Source organism: Crinia signifera, chromosome 2 (assembly GCF_055691185.1).
Source record: "Crinia signifera chromosome 2, ASM5569118v1, whole genome shotgun sequence".
Lineage (NCBI taxonomy): Eukaryota > Metazoa > Chordata > Amphibia > Anura > Myobatrachidae > Crinia > Crinia signifera.
Window position 1 is genome coordinate 348,316,635 of NC_139218.1, and position 18,740 is coordinate 348,335,374.

The 18,740-nt window shown below is 40.1% G+C and overlaps 1 protein-coding gene and 1 long non-coding RNA gene across 2 annotated transcripts in view; one reads left to right on the forward strand and one right to left on the reverse strand.

The window, feature by feature from the left end:
* The window catches only part of LOC146057888 (uncharacterized), a 111,285-nt gene extending 104,997 nt beyond the window's left edge, over window positions 1-6,288 (forward strand). The window contains exons 3-4 of the long non-coding RNA XR_014469797.1: window positions 2,766-2,937; window positions 6,170-6,288. This is a non-coding gene — a long non-coding RNA (uncharacterized LOC146057888). The remainder of the gene's footprint in view (window positions 1-2,765; window positions 2,938-6,169) is intronic.
* A 7,603-nt stretch (window positions 6,289-13,891) lies between these two features.
* On the reverse strand, window positions 13,892-17,457 carry KCNRG (potassium channel regulator). Its single transcript, XM_083171299.1, has 2 exons — window positions 16,877-17,457; window positions 13,892-14,899 (listed from the first exon to the last, which is right to left on the reverse strand). Exons 1-2 carry the CDS (start codon window positions 17,455-17,457, stop codon window positions 14,647-14,649), a joined length of 834 nt encoding a protein of 277 aa, XP_083027425.1. The 3' UTR covers window positions 13,892-14,646.
* Between the last annotated feature and the right edge of the window lie 1,283 nt (window positions 17,458-18,740).

Genomic DNA, 18,740 nt, shown 5'->3' on the forward strand with positions numbered 1-18,740 from the left:
ACTTTGGCTCCCACAAGTGGCCTGAACATTTGACCGTGACTGAGACGGCATCACCAGGGAGGGCTTTAATCTATATTTTTTAATTTTTTTTTGCTGGAGATGTTTCAGCAGATACAGGTTGATAGCAGTGAAACCTCATGATTAAATAAAGTTTGCTTATGCTAATTGGACAGTCGGTGACATAATGGCCCCTCGTTCTGGGAATTCAATCCTGCACAATGTGCAGCACTTGTTATAATGGCAGTTTTTTGAGGGAGAACCTGGGATGCCACAAGACACTTAACATGGTGTTGATGTTGGAGAATTCTGAAATTTGGGGGCATTTTAGTTCCTACTAGCAGGCTTCTGATGGCTGATTCACCTATTTAGGGTCTTTTCACACAATTGTAATCATTTCTGTGGCACGGATTAGTATGTTACTGTAAGAAAAGTTTGTTTAGTTAACACTTTAAGTGCCAATGTTGCTGTGAGATCCTCAAAATATCTGCTAAAAAATGCCAGCATCTCTCACGGCAACTGTTCTTTTAGTATAACAAAACAAACACAGCCAAGATAATTAATTGAAGCTCAGTTAACTATTCGCCCCCTCCCAAAAAGGAACAGTCGCTGTGAGCGGTGCTGGCATTTTTAGCAGATATTTTGAGTATCTCGAACCGCAACTGTGGCACTCGAAGGGTTAAGCATAAGCTTGCTGTCTATTTTGTAATAATGGTACAGCAGATCGCATTGCTACCTCACCAAATGGGACGATGGATTATAGGGCTCGCTCTAGAATGCTATTTTGGGGAGGTATAGTGAATTAAGGTTCCGATTATCTCAAGAGAGCACATTTTTTACTCCTGAATGGCATAATTTCTGGCTGTACTAGAATACCTGCAATTCATATTATACCACATGGACATTACAACAATGTGTGGTGTTTTCTTTGGGGGCGGGAGTGCAAGCGGTTTTATGTGTTGGTTTCGCGTTTATTAATTTTTAAGATGCACAGGACATGGGGACATAGGTGGAATTGTACAAAGTGGACAAATCAGAGACAGTAATTTCTTCTATCACATGGGACAGGCACAGACGGATGTAATGCCAGTCTCAGATTAGAATAATCGAGAAGATAAATGTTACTTTACTGCCCGGAGAGTATTGTACATGATCACAAATGCCTGAGTGCTTGTAGTTTACAGCCTTGCTCATGCATCAGTAGGTTTCAGATAGCCGACTGGCTACATGCAGCAGGCATTGCAGTGTAGTACCTTTTTTCTGGATATTTTGCACCTCCTGGGGATCGGGTTGTAGTCGGACCCAACTCTTTGCTCTGCCCATGTGTCTAGAGTGTTGCCAAAACATTTAATCTAGGGTTCATGCTAGAATGGCAATGTTTCAGTGAGTTTGTATGTTCTCCCCACATTACCCTGGGTTCCCCCCAGTCTATCTAACCAATCCAAAAACCTACGGTTAGGCTTACTTGCTGTAACTATTGGCTGTGTTATGTTGTACTCAAATACTGATGTGAATGACTAGTTACACGTCTTGTTCAAGCATTAATAAGTCATTCAATGTAGAAAATATATTACCTGTGCAAAATAACCTTTAACACGAAAGGGGTCTGCTCCCTTGCTTTATTAACTGAATGTACAATTGTATCATTAATGTGGCTCTGGGCTGTGTTGGCAACATGTATTCAGATGTTGCTCATTACATACTACCATAGGGTTTTCCTTTTATTTATTTTTTAAGAATTAGCACTGCATGTGTGATTTAAGGCTCCAAAACTGATTTTTATGTTCATTTAATACTTTGCTATATCTTTTGTCAATGTATTAATAAATGCGTTAACACTTCATTTTTTTTAAATATATAATTGTAAGTGCTATTAGTGTGGGTTGTGTTTTTTTTTTTTATATAAATCTTTGTGTGTTTTTGATATATCTTTTGCATGGACCCCAGCATTATCTTATTGAATCCAAACCCTTTGAGTGGGTTTCCTAGGTATGTTCCAGCAGATCTGCTTGGTGACCTATTTCACCTTTTTTGTAAAAGCCATTGTGCAGGTGAGCTTTAAATGAGATAGCATAACTTTTCTGTTTCATTCTAATGAGGGCACGATTGGCAATTTTAGAATTGAGTGAGGAACTTGAAATAAAAATAGGGCCCCTTACCCGGGGGTCTGCACGCTTCTCCATATAGGAATCTGGTTGCATACCACATGCAACCCAGATCTAGGAAGTTCAGTGTGTGTGTTTATAATACTCAACATTTTTACATACAAAGATACTAGTAAGCCCGCTTTCAGCAAATGCTTTGAAAGTTGGTCTGCTACCTTGTGATTGCCTCTGTGTTTGTGCATGTTTGAGATGTAGTTTCATTTGCTGCCAACAGATGGCGCTCTCAAACACACAAATGGACACTAGGCATATATAGATGATGCGGATATGTATCCATATTAAAAAATAGTTAATGTTTGATAAATAGATATGTTTGAGTATAAGCAGGGCTGATTGTGTAAAATAATACTGCAGTCACAGAGTTCAGCTCTATATTTATGCAAATATTTAGTGATTACTATCCTTTTTAGATTACATTTGGGTATTGAATAACATACTGTAACCTCCTCCCCATTTTTAAGCGATCTGACTAAGCACGTCGTTCAGCCTCCCTGCACCCGTCTGTCCATGTGTATGGGACATAAGTTTACTGCTTGCTGGACTGTCGTGTTCTTATAACAAAATATTTATTGTAAGTCTAAACTATTGTAAATTATTTTTTAGGTATATTGATGTCCAACCACAGCCAATCTGGAAAAGTATGAAAGGTTTGCAGTGCCAGTATCAAGGGATATTACTATCCTACCAGTTCCTGCAGTGGATTTGGAGGTTCCTGATCATGAAGTGCAAACATGGAAGTTCTTGATTCCTTATCAACCTGTGATCTACAGATAAAGTGTGTTATTTTTTTTATATATATAGAGATAGATAGCGTTCCCTTGCTGTTCCGGTTGCTCATGGCAATAATTGCTAGTAGTTGACATTTAATGCCAAAGTTATGATTTAAAGCAGGCATTCCCAACCACGGTCCTCAAGGCACACCAACAGTGCAGGTTTTATGGTGCGTACACACGGGTGCAATTATGTATGAAATCGCTGGCAAAATGGTCGCCCAGCGACCATATTGCCAGTGATTTCATGTGCAGCCGGCGATAGATGGCTGGGAGCATGCTCCTGCGACCAGCGATCGCCGGGCAGGAGGTCAGCGCCGGAGAAATCAGCGCTGTTCTCCCATGCCCTGCGACGCTGCTCCCTCCCTCCTCCCGTCACCTGCTGCTGCTGCGCTCTGCCTCCGCCCCGTAGCAGTGTAGCAATATATCCCCAGCAATCATATAGACCCGTGTGTACACAGCATTAGAGATATCCAGGCTTGACCACAGGTGACTTAATCAGTACCTCATTTATTTTGATTTAACAGTCTGTGCTGAAGCCTGGATATCACTAAAACCTGCACTGTTGGTGTGCCTTGAGGACCGTGGTTGGGAATGCCTGATTTAAAGGATTGATTTTTTTTTTTTTTTCTTCATTCATACAAAACTTTCAGAAATTTTAGCAGGTTTTTATATCTAGCTATATCTTTCCTTTTATTTCGGGTAGTTAATTACTACTGGCTAAATAATCTACTGAGGGCTTCTCCATTAGAGCATATAATAGGCTGTACTTAATGCAGTTTTTTTCTGAGTCTGATGGAGGCATTAATGCCCTGATTGTGAGTGTGTGAGCATGTTAATCCATAGAAATTGGGATAAATTCCTGGAGCTATGGGTTAACGTGTTACTGTGTAATTAACTGCATGAGCAACAGGGGCTGTAATTGAATAGCTCTGGGCATTGAAGCCAGTGGCTAGCACCCTTGTCCCTGAGCTGTAAATTATCACATCTAATTGAATCTGGTCCTTAAACAATAACTGGTTTATGCAGCATTTAATCTAAAAATCATACTTGGCAAAAAAAAAAAAAAAAAAAAAATTTAAAATGCAGTAAATTGATTGCTGGCTCCGTTTCTATGTTTAGAAAGGGCAAAATTAAATTTGCCCAGCAAAGAGACCAACAACAGCTGGAGTATTAAGGTTCGCCATCACTGATTTAGGCGGTCCTAAATTGTGGTTATCTTGACTTCATTTGTCACGGAGTGCCCCTGGACCTGTGTATAGAGCTTTATTTTATTTTTTTATATATGGGGCCACAAGGGATTTGCAGCACCCAATTACAGAGCAAAATAGTGACTTACATTATAATAAAGTACAAGTAAAGGGTACATACACAGCTGCATCAGATGGCAAAACTAAAATAAGTATCAGGGTGGCAGAAAACCGCCGGATTTGGAGCCATGAAATCTATATGTGCGTATATTATTATTATTAGTTATTTATATAGTGCGCACATATTCTGCAGCACTTTAATTGAACATCAGTCCCTGTTCCAGTGGAGCTTACAATCTATATTCCATACCACGTTTACACCACACACATTTATTCTAGGGTTAATCTTCTTGTTGGGAGCCAACATACCTATTCTATAATTTGGCATAAGACTGGCACTCCTCACAAAGTTATATACTATTAACAGTGTCCCCACCAGAACTGCAAGTCCACAGACAGCATGCATATACAGCAGCGGCACTCAGTGTATAAATGACAGACACTATTTTTATTTTTCCATTGACAAATAATAAAGCACCTTGGGATCTGTTGCAGAAAGAGCGGTGTATACATATAATTGTCAAAATGGTCTGTAAAAATGAAAAGTGCCTGCTTGTTATCAATAGGCAGTCGATATATAAATGTATAGTTTTCTTATATATGTAGTCTTTTATGTTTGAGCAGCACTATTGGGGGGGGGGGGGGGGTCTATTTACGGTCTAGTTTAAATTCTTCCCTTGTCAGATTTTCATAGTCTTAAGTGCAACTCTATTTCTGTTCTTCTTTTAAAAGCTTGTTAGAAAATCATTAGTCTTTACTTCCCATCTGTGCAATGTCACCTACTTCACAATTGTGATTGTTCTGGCGTGTACTGTGCAGTTCCCCTTAATTTCTGTGCAAAAAAAAGTAGAATTCTTAAGCTCCGTGTGCACTGAGCAATTGGTCGCTCAGCAATACAGTGACCAAATTGCTGAGTGTCCCATTCACTGATTAAAAAGGATACTCTGCTGTGGGGGAAGCCACTGGTCACGGGAGCGCAATCCCAGCAACAGTCGCCCTGTACGCACGCTTAGCGACTATATCCCTCACGATTTTAGCTGAAATCTCCCCGTGTGTACGGAGCTTAAGTGTGTGTATTTGGAAAAATTTGGACCTGACAGCAGTAGTCCTCTAATCAGGTAACCCATGGATACATAGATATTTTTTTTTAGGTTTATATAACCCTAATCTTGAAATTTATATAATTACCGGTCAAAATATATACATAAATTATAGACTTGTATTTATTTTAATGAAAAATGTACAATTTTTATATTGCATTATCATGCTAGTGTGGTAGATTGGCTTATTTATGAACCGTTTCTAATATAGAACAACAAATTCCATTGCGCTTTACAATTAGAAACAGTGATGCAACAAACTGGGTATTTACAGACAGTCAAGAAGGTAGGAGGTCCCTGCCCACAAGTTCACAATCTGTAGATGCTAGAAATGTAAACGGATTGCCTAAAGTATTGAAGTCACGTGATTGGTAAATCAAACTTCTTATGTGTTTATATCCTTTCATCTTTCTGTTGAATCCAGTAGAACTGCAGCTATTAAATGATATGGCATATGCTGTAATCCATATTAATCCAGGAGCCACTAAATTAGATGTGCAGGGTCTTTATTTTCCTGATGCCTCTCTATAAGTGAGTAAATTAAAAGGATATATAGTGGTATTATCCTGGAAATGTTTGCTTAATGAGTATGATTGCCTCTTCTCTTAAAATGCATTAAAAGTTGTGATGGTCTGTCTAAGGCCACAATACCCCATTGTGTTAGGTTATACAGTAGGCATTTTGAATGCTCATATTTGCTTGAATGCAGGCACTCCCATTACAGTTTAATAAAAATAATATTCAAAAGCCGTGATCGGTCACCTAATGATAAGTCTTTTGATTTGCTTATTCAGCATTTTCATTAAACTTTTCCTTTCTTTCTATAGGGGCAGTGTCTTGGAGCAGTCGGTAATTGTATATTTTTTTTGTGTTTTTGAAATGTGTTTTTATATTAAACAAGCGGTCTCTAGAATGTGTGTTGGGTTTTTTTTTTTTTTATCTGCTGGACAAGTTTTACATTAAATACCTTTTTTGCCATTACATAGTTTTCAATGGCTATTTGTTGTTGGTGGTTTTACACCACATACTGCATTTTTAAAAAGTGCGATGTGCACTCCCATGCACATCCTATAGTTCAAAAAGTATGTGCCGTATGTGCTTTTTTGAACTAAGTTCGGATGGCATGCAAATCCAATGTAGTACAATGATTTTATCGTGTATGGGCATCTTTTAATATTAATGTCCACTCAATGAAAGCATAGAAAGTCCGGTGCCTTCACAGAAGTAACAAATATAGCGCAGGAAGGTGTGGCACTCGGAATAGATGCAATAAATCACGAGCGTGGACAACGTTTCAGTTGTATTAGACAACAGCAAATATATATATATTCCCACATGCTGAAGCTTGGATGAAATTATAGATGTGATATATTTTAAGACTCTATGCTGACTGTTTTTGTCTTTAGGTGTTGTGGTAATCTAGGAATGAATTACCTTGTTGTACAGTAGCAGCACATAATGGTTTGTGGGATACACAGAGGTGCAGGCCATATTGTGCTGCCGCCAAAACGCAAGGCTTGTCTACTTCTAAAATGTCTTCAGAATTTATGAATGGCAGCAGTGCTTTAGCAGCACGTAAATATTGGAGTTAACTCTTCACATTCTTCCAATATTAACAGTGCTGCTAGAGCAAAGCTAGCCACTACTTTCCCCTTTGAGAAGTGATCACTTCAGGATTTATACCCGGGAAAAGAACAGTTCCAGTTAAGTTTCATGTATATGTGGCATAAAACTGCAATCTACTTGTAGACCTGCTCGTACTGCTACGGTATGTGTTGTATCTTTACTTTTGCAGCAATATGTTTCAAAGTTTCCTAAGTTATCTGTATGGCTGACGGGCAATATTGAGATTATCAGTCAATAGGTTGACACCAAAACGTAATTATTGAAAGTGTTGACACAAGTAATAGGTCTTGAGTTTTTTTTTTCTTCCCTCCTACTACTTACCATCCACGTGGCCAGAAGCATGGTGAGAGAAGTGGTACACAGATTTGGGGTCCACGTGCTCTGATGATATTGTCACAAGAAAATTATAACCTCATGTCGACCTTTTTTTCTTGTGTCAACCTAGGCATTCTGTGAGCTGTACCACACCAGTTCTCTGTTTTAGCATGTGACAGTCTTTAGGGTACTCTTTACCTAGCATGACGCCCACGATTTTGATCGTGGGCATCGCAGGTAAAAAAATCGCGGGCATCGCGGCCATTGAATGCACTAAAAATCGGGTGCGACCGACGCGATGCCCGCGATTTCCCATAGGGAACAATGTTAAATATCTCAATTGACCCGATTTTACTGTTCAATGCCTCAATTGACACGATTTTTCCATAGGAAAAAATGTTAAATGGCCCACAGAGGCCAAATAGCCACCCTGAAGTGTGAAATGGCCCCCACAATTGTTAACGCCACCCCACAATCAACGTCAACCAGAAGCGTGGCGAGCGCAGCGAGCCCACAAGGGGCGGCAGTACGCGTCCTACGACCTTTTCATACCCCCACTATCCACGTCGGCGTGGAGTTGAGAATAGAATAGTGTGGCGAGCGCAGCGAGCCACCGAGCCCGAAGCGAGGGGACGCGGATACCTTCACAGGTAAACGCGTCCCTTCGTGGGCTTCACAGGTATCCGCGTCCCCTCGCTGCGCTCGCCACGCTTCGGGCTCGGTGGCTCGCTGCGTTTGCCACACTATTCTATTGTCAACTCCACGCCGACGTGGATAGTGGGGGTATGAAAAGGTCGTAGGACGCGTACCGCCGCCCCTCGCGGGCTCGATGCGCTCGCCACGCTTCGGGTTCACGTTGATCGTGGGGTGGCGTTAACAATTGTGGGGGCCATTTCACACTTTAGGGTGCCTCTGTGGGCCATTTAACATTGTTTCCTATGGAAAAATCGGGTCAATTGAGGCATTGAACAGAAAAATCGGGTCAATTGAGACATTTAACATTGTTCCCTATGGGAAATCGCGGGCATTGCGTCGGTCGCGTCGCACCCGATTTTTTTTTTTAGTGCATTCAATGCCCGCGATGGGCGCCGTGCTAGGTAAAGAGTACCGTCTTTAGTACTAGCACAGTGCTACCACAGAGAAAATAAGCATGAGTTACTGTGTGTATAAGAGAAAGTGAACCCCTTTTTTAATAGGGATGGTAATAAAATTTGCAGATACATTCTTTGATCACTAATTATCTGACTATCTAAACCAGGGTTAGCCAACTCCAGTCCTCGAGAGCTACCAACCGTGCATGTTTTCCATATCTCCTCACAGAATCACAAGTGAAGTATTTAGCTCCACCTGTGGATCTTTTAAAAGGTGTCAGTGAGTAATGAATACAGCTGTGCACCTGCTGGGTGACCTGGAAAATGTACTGTTGGTAGCTCTCGAGGACTGGCATTGGCTACCACTGATCTAAACAGTTACTTAGAATTTGTGCACTTGATTGTACATTTCTTACTCAATGATCATTTATCAAACTAGCAATCTGCTGTTAAAAGTTATGTTTATGTATGTATATTTAAAGCTTGTGTTTTTTTTTAAATAAAGTAACAAACGAAAACACCTTATGTTGTATATGTAGAGTTTTTGTTCCTTTTTTTTTTTTTTTTTTTCACTGAGATGGTAGATTCTTGTGTGTATCTAATTTTTAAGGGTAGTTTAAGTCTCATTGATAGATATTATATGAACCGAAGTGTCAGCACAATTTCATGTTGAGATTGATATTGCATATGGAAGGATAACACAACACACACACATTAATCCTGCATGCCATAGATTACCCAGTATTGGTACGGTGCTTTGCCTGTATTATGGAGAGGAAAAAATTCACCCCTCCAAAATTGTGTATTTGTTTCTACACTTTCCTCCCCCCAATAATTAAATCAATAATGCTGGGATGCTGTATCTCAGGGCAGACCACTTGTCTTGTAGACAACCCTCTTTTTAGCTTATAATTGGAGAGCACTCACCAGACTTGCAGTAATATTCATTTAATCCCCACATGACAAACCAAATAAAGTGCAGTCAACTTTTCAAGACCCCATCACTTGCCAATTCATAAAAGACAAGCCAAACAAGCAAGGGTATTTAAAAGTGACGGAGGTCTTGAAAAAGGTCTATGAAGAAAACCAACATTTCAACAGCATCAGAGTTGGGTGATAAGGATATATTGGGCATAACTAAAGACTTTTTTTTTTTTTTTTTTTTTAAGTATCCTGACAAATTTGAATTCTACTGTAAACTACCCACTGTAAATTCCCTTTTTTTTTTTTTTTATAATATAAGTGGGCGTTGGATACAAAAAATATGGGAAAATTTCTTGGAGTCCATTACACATAAACACCATAAGAATAGATTGAAGAACAAACCTGAGTCAGAATAAAAGGCAATCATGCTTTGAAGGGGGCATCATAAAGGGTTGGGATGTCTTAGGAAGGCGGAGTTCCATGGGCATAGATCTTATCCACTGTGCTAAGTAAACCACTTGACTATGGGGGAAAATGCAGAGGGAGTATGTGGATTGGATTTTGGCAGGGTGACTGCCTGTAAACATTCTTTTAAATTGATATCCACTGCCATGAAGGGTGCATTTGGGTTCTGCTACCTCACTGGATTACGGTCTCCATACATTTAGATAATTGGTTTCTGTCTGATGGTGAGTATATATCTGAACACAAATTCTCATTGTCAGGCAAGCTGGAAGATTTTCTTAATGTCCATCAGACTGATAATTGGTGCTTTTTTTGCAGCCATAAACATGCTAATAATTTGCACATTCAGCTGATAGTTTGCTGTTTAATCAGATAATTACATACCTGCTTTAAATATTACCACAAACTTTGTATCTTATTGAGGAGCAGTTGTAAGAACCCTAAAAGCCAGTGGTAGTACTTAAAGGTGCCCAAAACACTAGAATGATTTTTTTTTTTTTTTTCGATAAATCGTCCGATGTTTACCGGTAATCAGCCGATTTTGTTCCGATGCATGCTATCATGGATCTTTTGCTAAATCTTCTGATCTTACATGCTGCATGAAAGATCAGAAGATTTTTGAAGGCTAATTTATGTGCAAATCTTAAAATCGCAGATCTTTCTAGTGTGTGGGGACCTTAAGGTTGCAGATCATACTAGAGCTTTATACTGCCAAATGCAGCAGCACTTTATGAAGAATACAACCCTCCCAACCTGACCCATTCCAATAGGGACAGAATGCTTTATTCCTGGACTTTTTTCATCACCTTTTCTGAACAGGTTAATAAGAAAGGTGTTAACACGGGTGATAACAATCATACATTAATATGGAAGTGCAGGAACAGAGCATTGTCATTTTGGGAGGTATGAAGAATGGAATAGAGTGTCGGCAGTGATGTTGTTGGTCTGCAAAAGATTGTGTGTGTGTATATGTATGTATGTATATGTGTGTGTGTGTATATATATATATATATATATATATATATATATATATATATTCACACACACACACATTCACACACACACACATTCTCATGATGCAATTTGGTACTTGTGTATTACCAGGGCACTTAGTGGGCTATTCTGCGTAGTGAAGTCGCATCACATGCAATTTTTCTGGGCAATGCAATGCTTCATTGTATAAGCATCCATACAATGAGATGTGATGGTACTTCATTTTAAGTGCACCCATGCACACCCTCCCTATCCACGTCACCCCAAAGCCTGGCGAGCCCCGCGGTTACGCATCCTCCCTCCCTCCCGTGGAGTTGATTTAATAAAGTGTGTCAAACAGACACGTAATACAGGTAAAGTAATCCACGTCCCCTCGCTGCGCTCGCCAAACTTTATAAAATCAACTCCACGCCAATGTGGATAGTGGGGGTATGAAAAGGTCGGGAGGATGTGTAACCGCAGGGCTCACCATGCTTTGGGGTGCCATGGATAGTTGGGGTGTGCATGGGTGCTTTTTAAAATTTAAGTACCATCACATCTCATGGTATGGGTGTTTATACAATGAAGCATCGCATTGCACAGAAAAATTACATGCGATGCAATTTTCCTACGGTGCCGTATGTATGTAAATTGGGCACCCTGCAAATATACTAGTACCTGCAAAATATATTTTTTTTTTTATTATTATTTTTAGCCATCGGCTGAATTGTGTGTCCCTATTAAATGTAGTCCATGTTTAAAAGCTGCATACAGCACAAAACCTAAAATTGTTATAAAGAAACAAAGTGAAGCAAAAAAAATAATCTATGGTTTAATGTGTTCTTAAAAAAAAAAAAAAATTAGTCATGATCCATACATCTGTAACGCTTTCCTCTAAAGTTGCTGGAATTTGGTTGTTTGACGTGGTACTGATGGAATGTTCAGGGTACTCTTGGGAATTTTTAGGCTAGGTTCCAAAATCTAGAACATGGCTAACCTGTCTGGCAAAAGTATGGCCAACAGTGACCAATACTTTTTTGGTAATTTCTATTCCTCTTTCTATTAGGGCTAGTGTTCCTGTTTAGTGCTTCAAAATTTCTCTAACATGTAGTTAATGGCACACAAATATCTACACTCCATTCTGGTTACCTGTGAGAAGATACTGTAAGACCCAACCCCTATGTATGTTATCGCCCCTGCCTAACAAACTATTGCACTTTAATCTCCTCAGCTAAGGACAGTTGGGTACACACGGTGCGAAATTTTTTTTTATTTTTTTTTTTAGATTTGATTGGAATCGAATGGTACGCAAAATGCATTTGATTTGACTATAGAGTACAGATCTGTACTATATAGTCATGCCAAACAAGACTACTTTTCTATTCGATTTACACTACACGGGAGTGCGCATTAGGATCGATAGAAGAAAAACCATTCAATGCCCATTCTATTTTCTATAAGCAAAATCGAATAAAAAATTAGTGCAGATCTCGCTGTGTACACCCTCTATTGGAGACCTGTCCGTGTCTAATGCCTGCTAGCACTTTCAACTGTAATGTGTACCAATTGCAATAATTTCCCCCAATATAGGGGGATATTCAATCTCCCGCCGTTATTTACCATGGGACCGCATAGGAACAGGGACCTCCAGCAGAACAGACCGTGGATTGTCGAGCTCCCGGCCGCAGCTAGACGATCCACTGACGTATCTTTTTTAGGCGTTCGACATGTAAGAAATTTAATCACACCTGCTGATTCACCTTCGAGCCAGCCAAGATCAGGACGGCTTCTCACAACTATGTCTATATATCGATACTAGAGGGAAAAGTTGTGGCAGATTCCCCTCCCCTTCTTGAACTGCCTGGTGAAGGTCCCGGGTGTCAGGATCACAGGTGTCCTTTTGCATGCCATATTTATTTATTAACAGTTTCTTAAGGTGTGTACACTCAGTAGATATGCGAGTCCCGACGCGATCAGATTGCATCGGGACTCTCATCTCACGGCATGCTACAGGGGCACAATTTACACTATATAGTGTTGCTTGCCCCCTCTATCTGGCTGCCGATTTGCGCGCATTGGGCTCGCAAGCCCTAAATCGAGGAACATCGGAAGCCAAATCTTACAGTGTGTACACGCCATTACATAGCGCATACATATCCGTAGCTGTTACATAGCGCTTTACAGAGAATATTTATACATTCACATCAGTCCCTGCCCCAGTGGAGCTTACACTCTATATTCCCTACCACATGTACATGCACACTCAGACATTCTAGTGTTCATTTTGTTGGAAGCCAATTAACCTACCTGTATATTTTTGGATTGTGGGAGGAAACCCTCGCAAGCACATGGAGAATATACAAGCTTTGCACTGTTAGAGCCATGGTGGTGATCGAACCCATTACCTCAACGCTGTGAGGCAGTGATGATAACCATTACACCATCTGTGCTGCCCCATCATGTGATCCTATTACCCCTGTGGGATTTGATGGAGCCTTGGTGCAGCAGTGACCATCTCTGATGTGATGCGCACAGGACTGTGGAATTGCAGGTTAAACAAATGCACTAGTGGATTGCGGCCTTTACCTGTGTGGCAATTATCAGCAGTATCTCCATTTGCCACCAGCATTGGGCTGAGCTTGTGTTTTTATAGTAGAGGAACTGATTGAAGCTTGGTACACTCTGGGCAATATATTAGTGATCTGCATGATACTAATATAAACACTATCGTGAACATCGGTCAGTATGTATGCTCGATTATCATTACCGATGCAAGCTACCATGCATAGTTAGCCACCCTTTCTGTCAGTGACTAATATAGTAAACACTGTGTATTTGTTACCTGATTCTCCTGTCCTCTTGGTTCTATGGTGAGAGAGTTAAGGGCTGGTAAATAGGTTAAGGCCTGAGCAATATAATATCTATAGCCTCATTATAGAAATTAAGGACAGGACAGATTAGTAAATGTAATAGAAAAACTTAAACAAAAGTGAGGGAAAAATGTAATTGTTGGGACTGGTGTTATGTGATCTGCTCAACCTAACCTGTGCACACATTTGCAGAAACAGTAGACCAAATCCTTGTGTGAATACTTCTACTTTTTATTATAACAATGAATGATTCACCGTACTATAGCTGTCTTTATAGCGCACACTCTGTAAGACTTATGTATTTGGTTTTTTGGAACATGCATGTATTTGGAAGATGCCTACATGCTACAGCAATTTTGTGGCTGATCATCCAACTTTTAAGTTTTACTGCAAATCGTCCACCATGAACGATCACGATTCGATGCGCACTTCCGTGGATCTTTGGCTGCATCATCTGTGCTTCAGGAAAGATCAGAAGATGCGCTGCAGATCTGTGGGACTTGGGTGGTTGGCCATTTGGGAGTTGGTGCGTGCAAATGCTCAGGTATTAGGGAGTTCAGACGCTTCGTATTGGGGCACTCTGGTGTTCAGGTGATTGGTGGGGTGCATACCTCTGAAGGGGTTCAGATTATTATGAAATCTTAAGATAAATCTTAAAGTTTTCAAAACTTTTTGCACAATCTTTTATCCAGGACTATTGGAGTTTAGATCAATGAGATTTCTAGTGTGTGGGCAACTTTATTCTGTTTTGTGTTCTTTGGACTTTGAGGGTTAATATTTATAATCTAGCCATGCCACAGCAAACCATGCAAATACTAAAACGAACTTGAAAGTATTGACATTGCCACTTTACTTCTCCCCTCCCCCATCTCTTGCTTGTTGTTGAATTTTGTGGTTAATGGGTGTATAGATAACCAACCCCCACACCTGTTGCCCCTTGTGTTTACTATTGGAAATACCCAGGGTTGTTTTTGGTACACTCCAGCATGTTCTTGTCTACATCTGATAGGTTGATGGTTGTCTAGACTACACACAGTATGTTCATCTCTTTTTATTGGACTTCGTCTGCTTCACTTGGATTGTCACGTTTCTTTCTGGTTTGGGATTTTCTGCAATAGTCAGGACTTCAGGTCTTTTCTTCCTCTCAAATGTGTAGCACTCTACCTTTTCTTCGGCTGACACTGCTCTAGTGCTCACCAGACTGAAGCCCTCTTTGAGCAGGATATCCAGCAGTAGTCCCAGCACATTGGTTCCGTTTAGCAGTTTCCTCTGATCTGGCTTTATAGACACATACCTGTGGCAAGCAGTAAAGAAGAACTGTAGATGGACTAAAGTCAATTTTTAAAGCTAGCAGACCATACACAGTCAATATTTTTCCCTGAAATCTTGGTTGCATACAGACAAATAAAACTAACATTGTAAAATGTTTAAATATTACTCCCTGTCTTAAAATTCAAATTGTGTTTTGTATCTATATGTACTTGTCGCGGACTACTTTAATGTCTGGAGATGTCAGTTTGTTAATCGGATTCATTACTGGGAAGATCCCAAGCAAAGTGGTGACGACCATTTAATTATACTCTTAATCTTCAGAACTTGTGGGGACACCTGCACACCTAGTGGGTGGTTCAGGTTGGCTTGCGAAACAACATATTTGGTTTGCTAATGGACAAAACCATGTGTACTGCAGGTGGGGCATAAGTAACAAGTGCAGAGAGAGAGTTAGATTTGGGTGGGGTGTGTACTTCAAACTGATATCTATATTGCAGTGTAAAAATAAAGCAGCCAGTATTTATTCTGCACAGGAACAAAATAACTCGCCCAAATTGAATGCTCTGCACATGTTACATCTGCCCCACCTGCATTGCACATGGTTTTGTCCATTAGCACACCAAATATGCTTTGCGAGCCAACCTGAATCACCCCCTAATCTCAAACATGTGACATGCTATCCTGCTACTAGTATGAGGTATTGCATACAATACCTCTTCAAATGGCCTGATGGCTGTATTGCATGTGATACATCGTATGCAAATTGACTGCATATGATCTGTCGCATGTGATCCCATTCACTGGCCTGGGATATCATAAATCCTTGTTGTGGCACTGACCATCTGTGGATCCGATGCGCATGGGACCATGCATCGAATAGGAATCTTAAGTAAATGACATGATTTTACACTTTTCAATTAATCGGCCTGATGCATCCAAATAGATTGAAAAAGACCCAAAATGCACTTGTGTATGGGGCCTTTAAATTTGTTGTTCCACACTGAAATAATAGAAAAAGTACAAAGAAAAACATCTCATGGTTTGTTAATTTAGCAGTTTTTTAATCTCTTAATATTTCCTACTAATGTCCCGCCTTTTATTAAGATGTATAACCTAAATGGTTACAGTGTTACATAAGGGAGAAATAATCATGTTAACATTAACTCTTTAACCTCTCACTAGTGCGGTGTCCCGAGTCCTAGACTTTTTGCTTGATTTACACTACATGGATTGGGATTAAATCTGCATCGACTGTAGAAAAACCAGTGCATATATCACTGTGTACCCTCTATTAGGGATTCATTCAATGAGGTTACTTAGTCTTTGGTTGGTGGAACCATATTTTATTGCCAAAATTTATTTGTTAGATTGCAGAGGTTTTTTTTAAAGAATATTCTGATAAGCGGTGCTTCGTACTATAGTGTGTATGTTTTTTGGGGGTTTTTTTTGTGAATCTTTAGAACTCTAGTAACGTTGTGCACTTGGCAGTACAGGTATTTCTTTTGCATTAAATGGGGAAATGCACGTTAATAGCACTTAGAATTCCTTTTCCCTCCTAATTAAATCCTCGAAATGGAGTTGATTTTATATAGTGTGGCGAGCGCACGCGGAATACTTGTGAAGTAATGCGCGTCCCCTCGCGGGGCTCGCCACACTATATAAAATCAACTCCACGCCGACGTGGATAGTGGGGTTATGAAAAGGTAGGACGCGTACCGCTGCCCCTCGCCACACTTCGGGTTGGCGGTGGCGTGGGGGTGCATTTAACATTATTAAGGTGCTTATGCAATTAAAATTGTATATACAATTTAAAATCGCATTGTATGCCATATACAATGGTATAACAATTTTAAATGGAATACAATGCCATACGACTGAATATCGTGGGCGCCGTGCAAGTAAGTTTGGTAAAGCTAATAAATTCTATTCGTATGTATGATTTTTTTTTATTCCATTCTGTAAAAAAAAATCTAAGGAATTGTGGAAAAAAACTATTTACCTGGTTTTGAAGAGGTCTCCTGTTGCGTAGTCTGTACCACATTGGAATACAAGGTCATGATGTGAGGGTCGTTGAAGTGGAATTGGAGCCAAAGGTTTTTGTGAGGAGAATGGAAAATTCCAGCTTTGCCCTCCCATGGGCTGTTCTGCGAACATTAAAATGCGATCAGCAAATGCTTCAATTGTGCTGTTGCATGAGCAGAATATCCGGAAAAAAGCATGGGTTTCTTGAAGAAGAAAGCGCACTTCCAAGATCTCCAATCTGGGACGATAAATGTTCTCCTGACCTAGCTGCTCAGCCAAGGTTTGAAGATTGTAGAATTCTGCTTCCCTTTGAAGTCTTTCATAATCTGAAAAATCAGGCGCTAAAGTCAGTTGAGATGTTCGAAGATAATCCAAGATGTAGCTGAACAAAGTACCATCCCGATCCACGAAATACTGTCCATTTACTATCTTAAAGTCCTGATCGCTGCCGTCAAGCATATGTGCCAGTCTTCCCTCTTGGATCCGCAACAAAGTTGAGGGTAATGTGCTGAATTTCATACCCCCAACGTTTAGCGTGATCACTTCAGAGTGGCTCATTTCAAACCCCTTTCAACTATCACTAGGTCCCAATGGCTGAAGTAAGCTATACAAATGAAACTGCTCCTTGCATGGTAACAATAAACAAACCACACTATAATCATACGTAGTTGCTGGGGAACCAGTATCACTGCTAACAGTAAAACACATAATGAACTGGTTTAACAGGAGTAATGAAAAGTACACAAATGTAAGCAAGGTTTGGAAATGTTTTCCTTTACATCTAGCATGTGCTTCAAGTTGTATATGGTCTCAGTGTATCTATTTTAACTGTATTAATTAGTATAATGTATCTCAATTAAAATAGAGTTGATGCTGACCTGAACCAATAGCAAATTAAGGTTATTAAAATGTTTTTATTTCAAAATGATACCTTGGTTTAAATTATAGTTTAAATTATTTTATTATATTCTAGAGCAGTGATGGCTAACCTTGACACTCCAGCTGTTGAACTACACATCCCAGCATGCCCTGCTCCAGTTTTACTATTTGGCCATGCTAAACCTTGATGCAGGGCATGCTGGGATGTGTAGTTCAACAACAGCTGCGGTGTCAAGGTTAGCCGTCACTGTTCTAGAGCAGCATTTCATAAAAGGGCAACATCTATTTAACATTGCAGTAGCCCTTTATCTTCGCAGCATTGGTTTTACAGCAAATGCTGCTTCAGAGCTTTGTGAAACTGGACTATTTGCTATTCGTAACTGCGAGTTGTAAATGCTTTTCATGTAAATGAATACTTGTAAGTATACTGTAGTATTCCTTATGTAGTCTGATGGTTTCTCTGACCCCTGTAGTTCAAATCCAGTTGCTCGTTAGCCAGACATCAGGTTTTTTTTTGTTTTTTTTTAGAGTGCATTTGCCATGTAAATAATATCTTGTGATCATAGCTGCTGTTAGTAAAATGCATTCTGTCGATTAGGAAATGCTGGCTAACACCATTCCTGGGTAGAACATGTGCCAAGTATTTTCTCTCTGATAAGAGAACTGGATGTTGGACAAGTGTGTATTTGCAATAGTGACGGACTAGTTTTCCTTGTCTGTATAATGGCAGTTGCTCCCACAAATCACCCTGTGTGACTAGATGTCTGCAATTGGTGCTCTGGGTGCACCTAAATCCCATCCACCCTAGTTCTATCGTGAAGGTGGGGCCTGGTACCACATTTATTAGGTCAGGGGTGGCCAAACCTGTCCTCAAGATCTACCAACGGTGCACATGTTTTCCAGGCAACCTGTGGATCTATAGTAGGAATGAATGCAGCATGTTTTAAAATGTGACAGTTAGT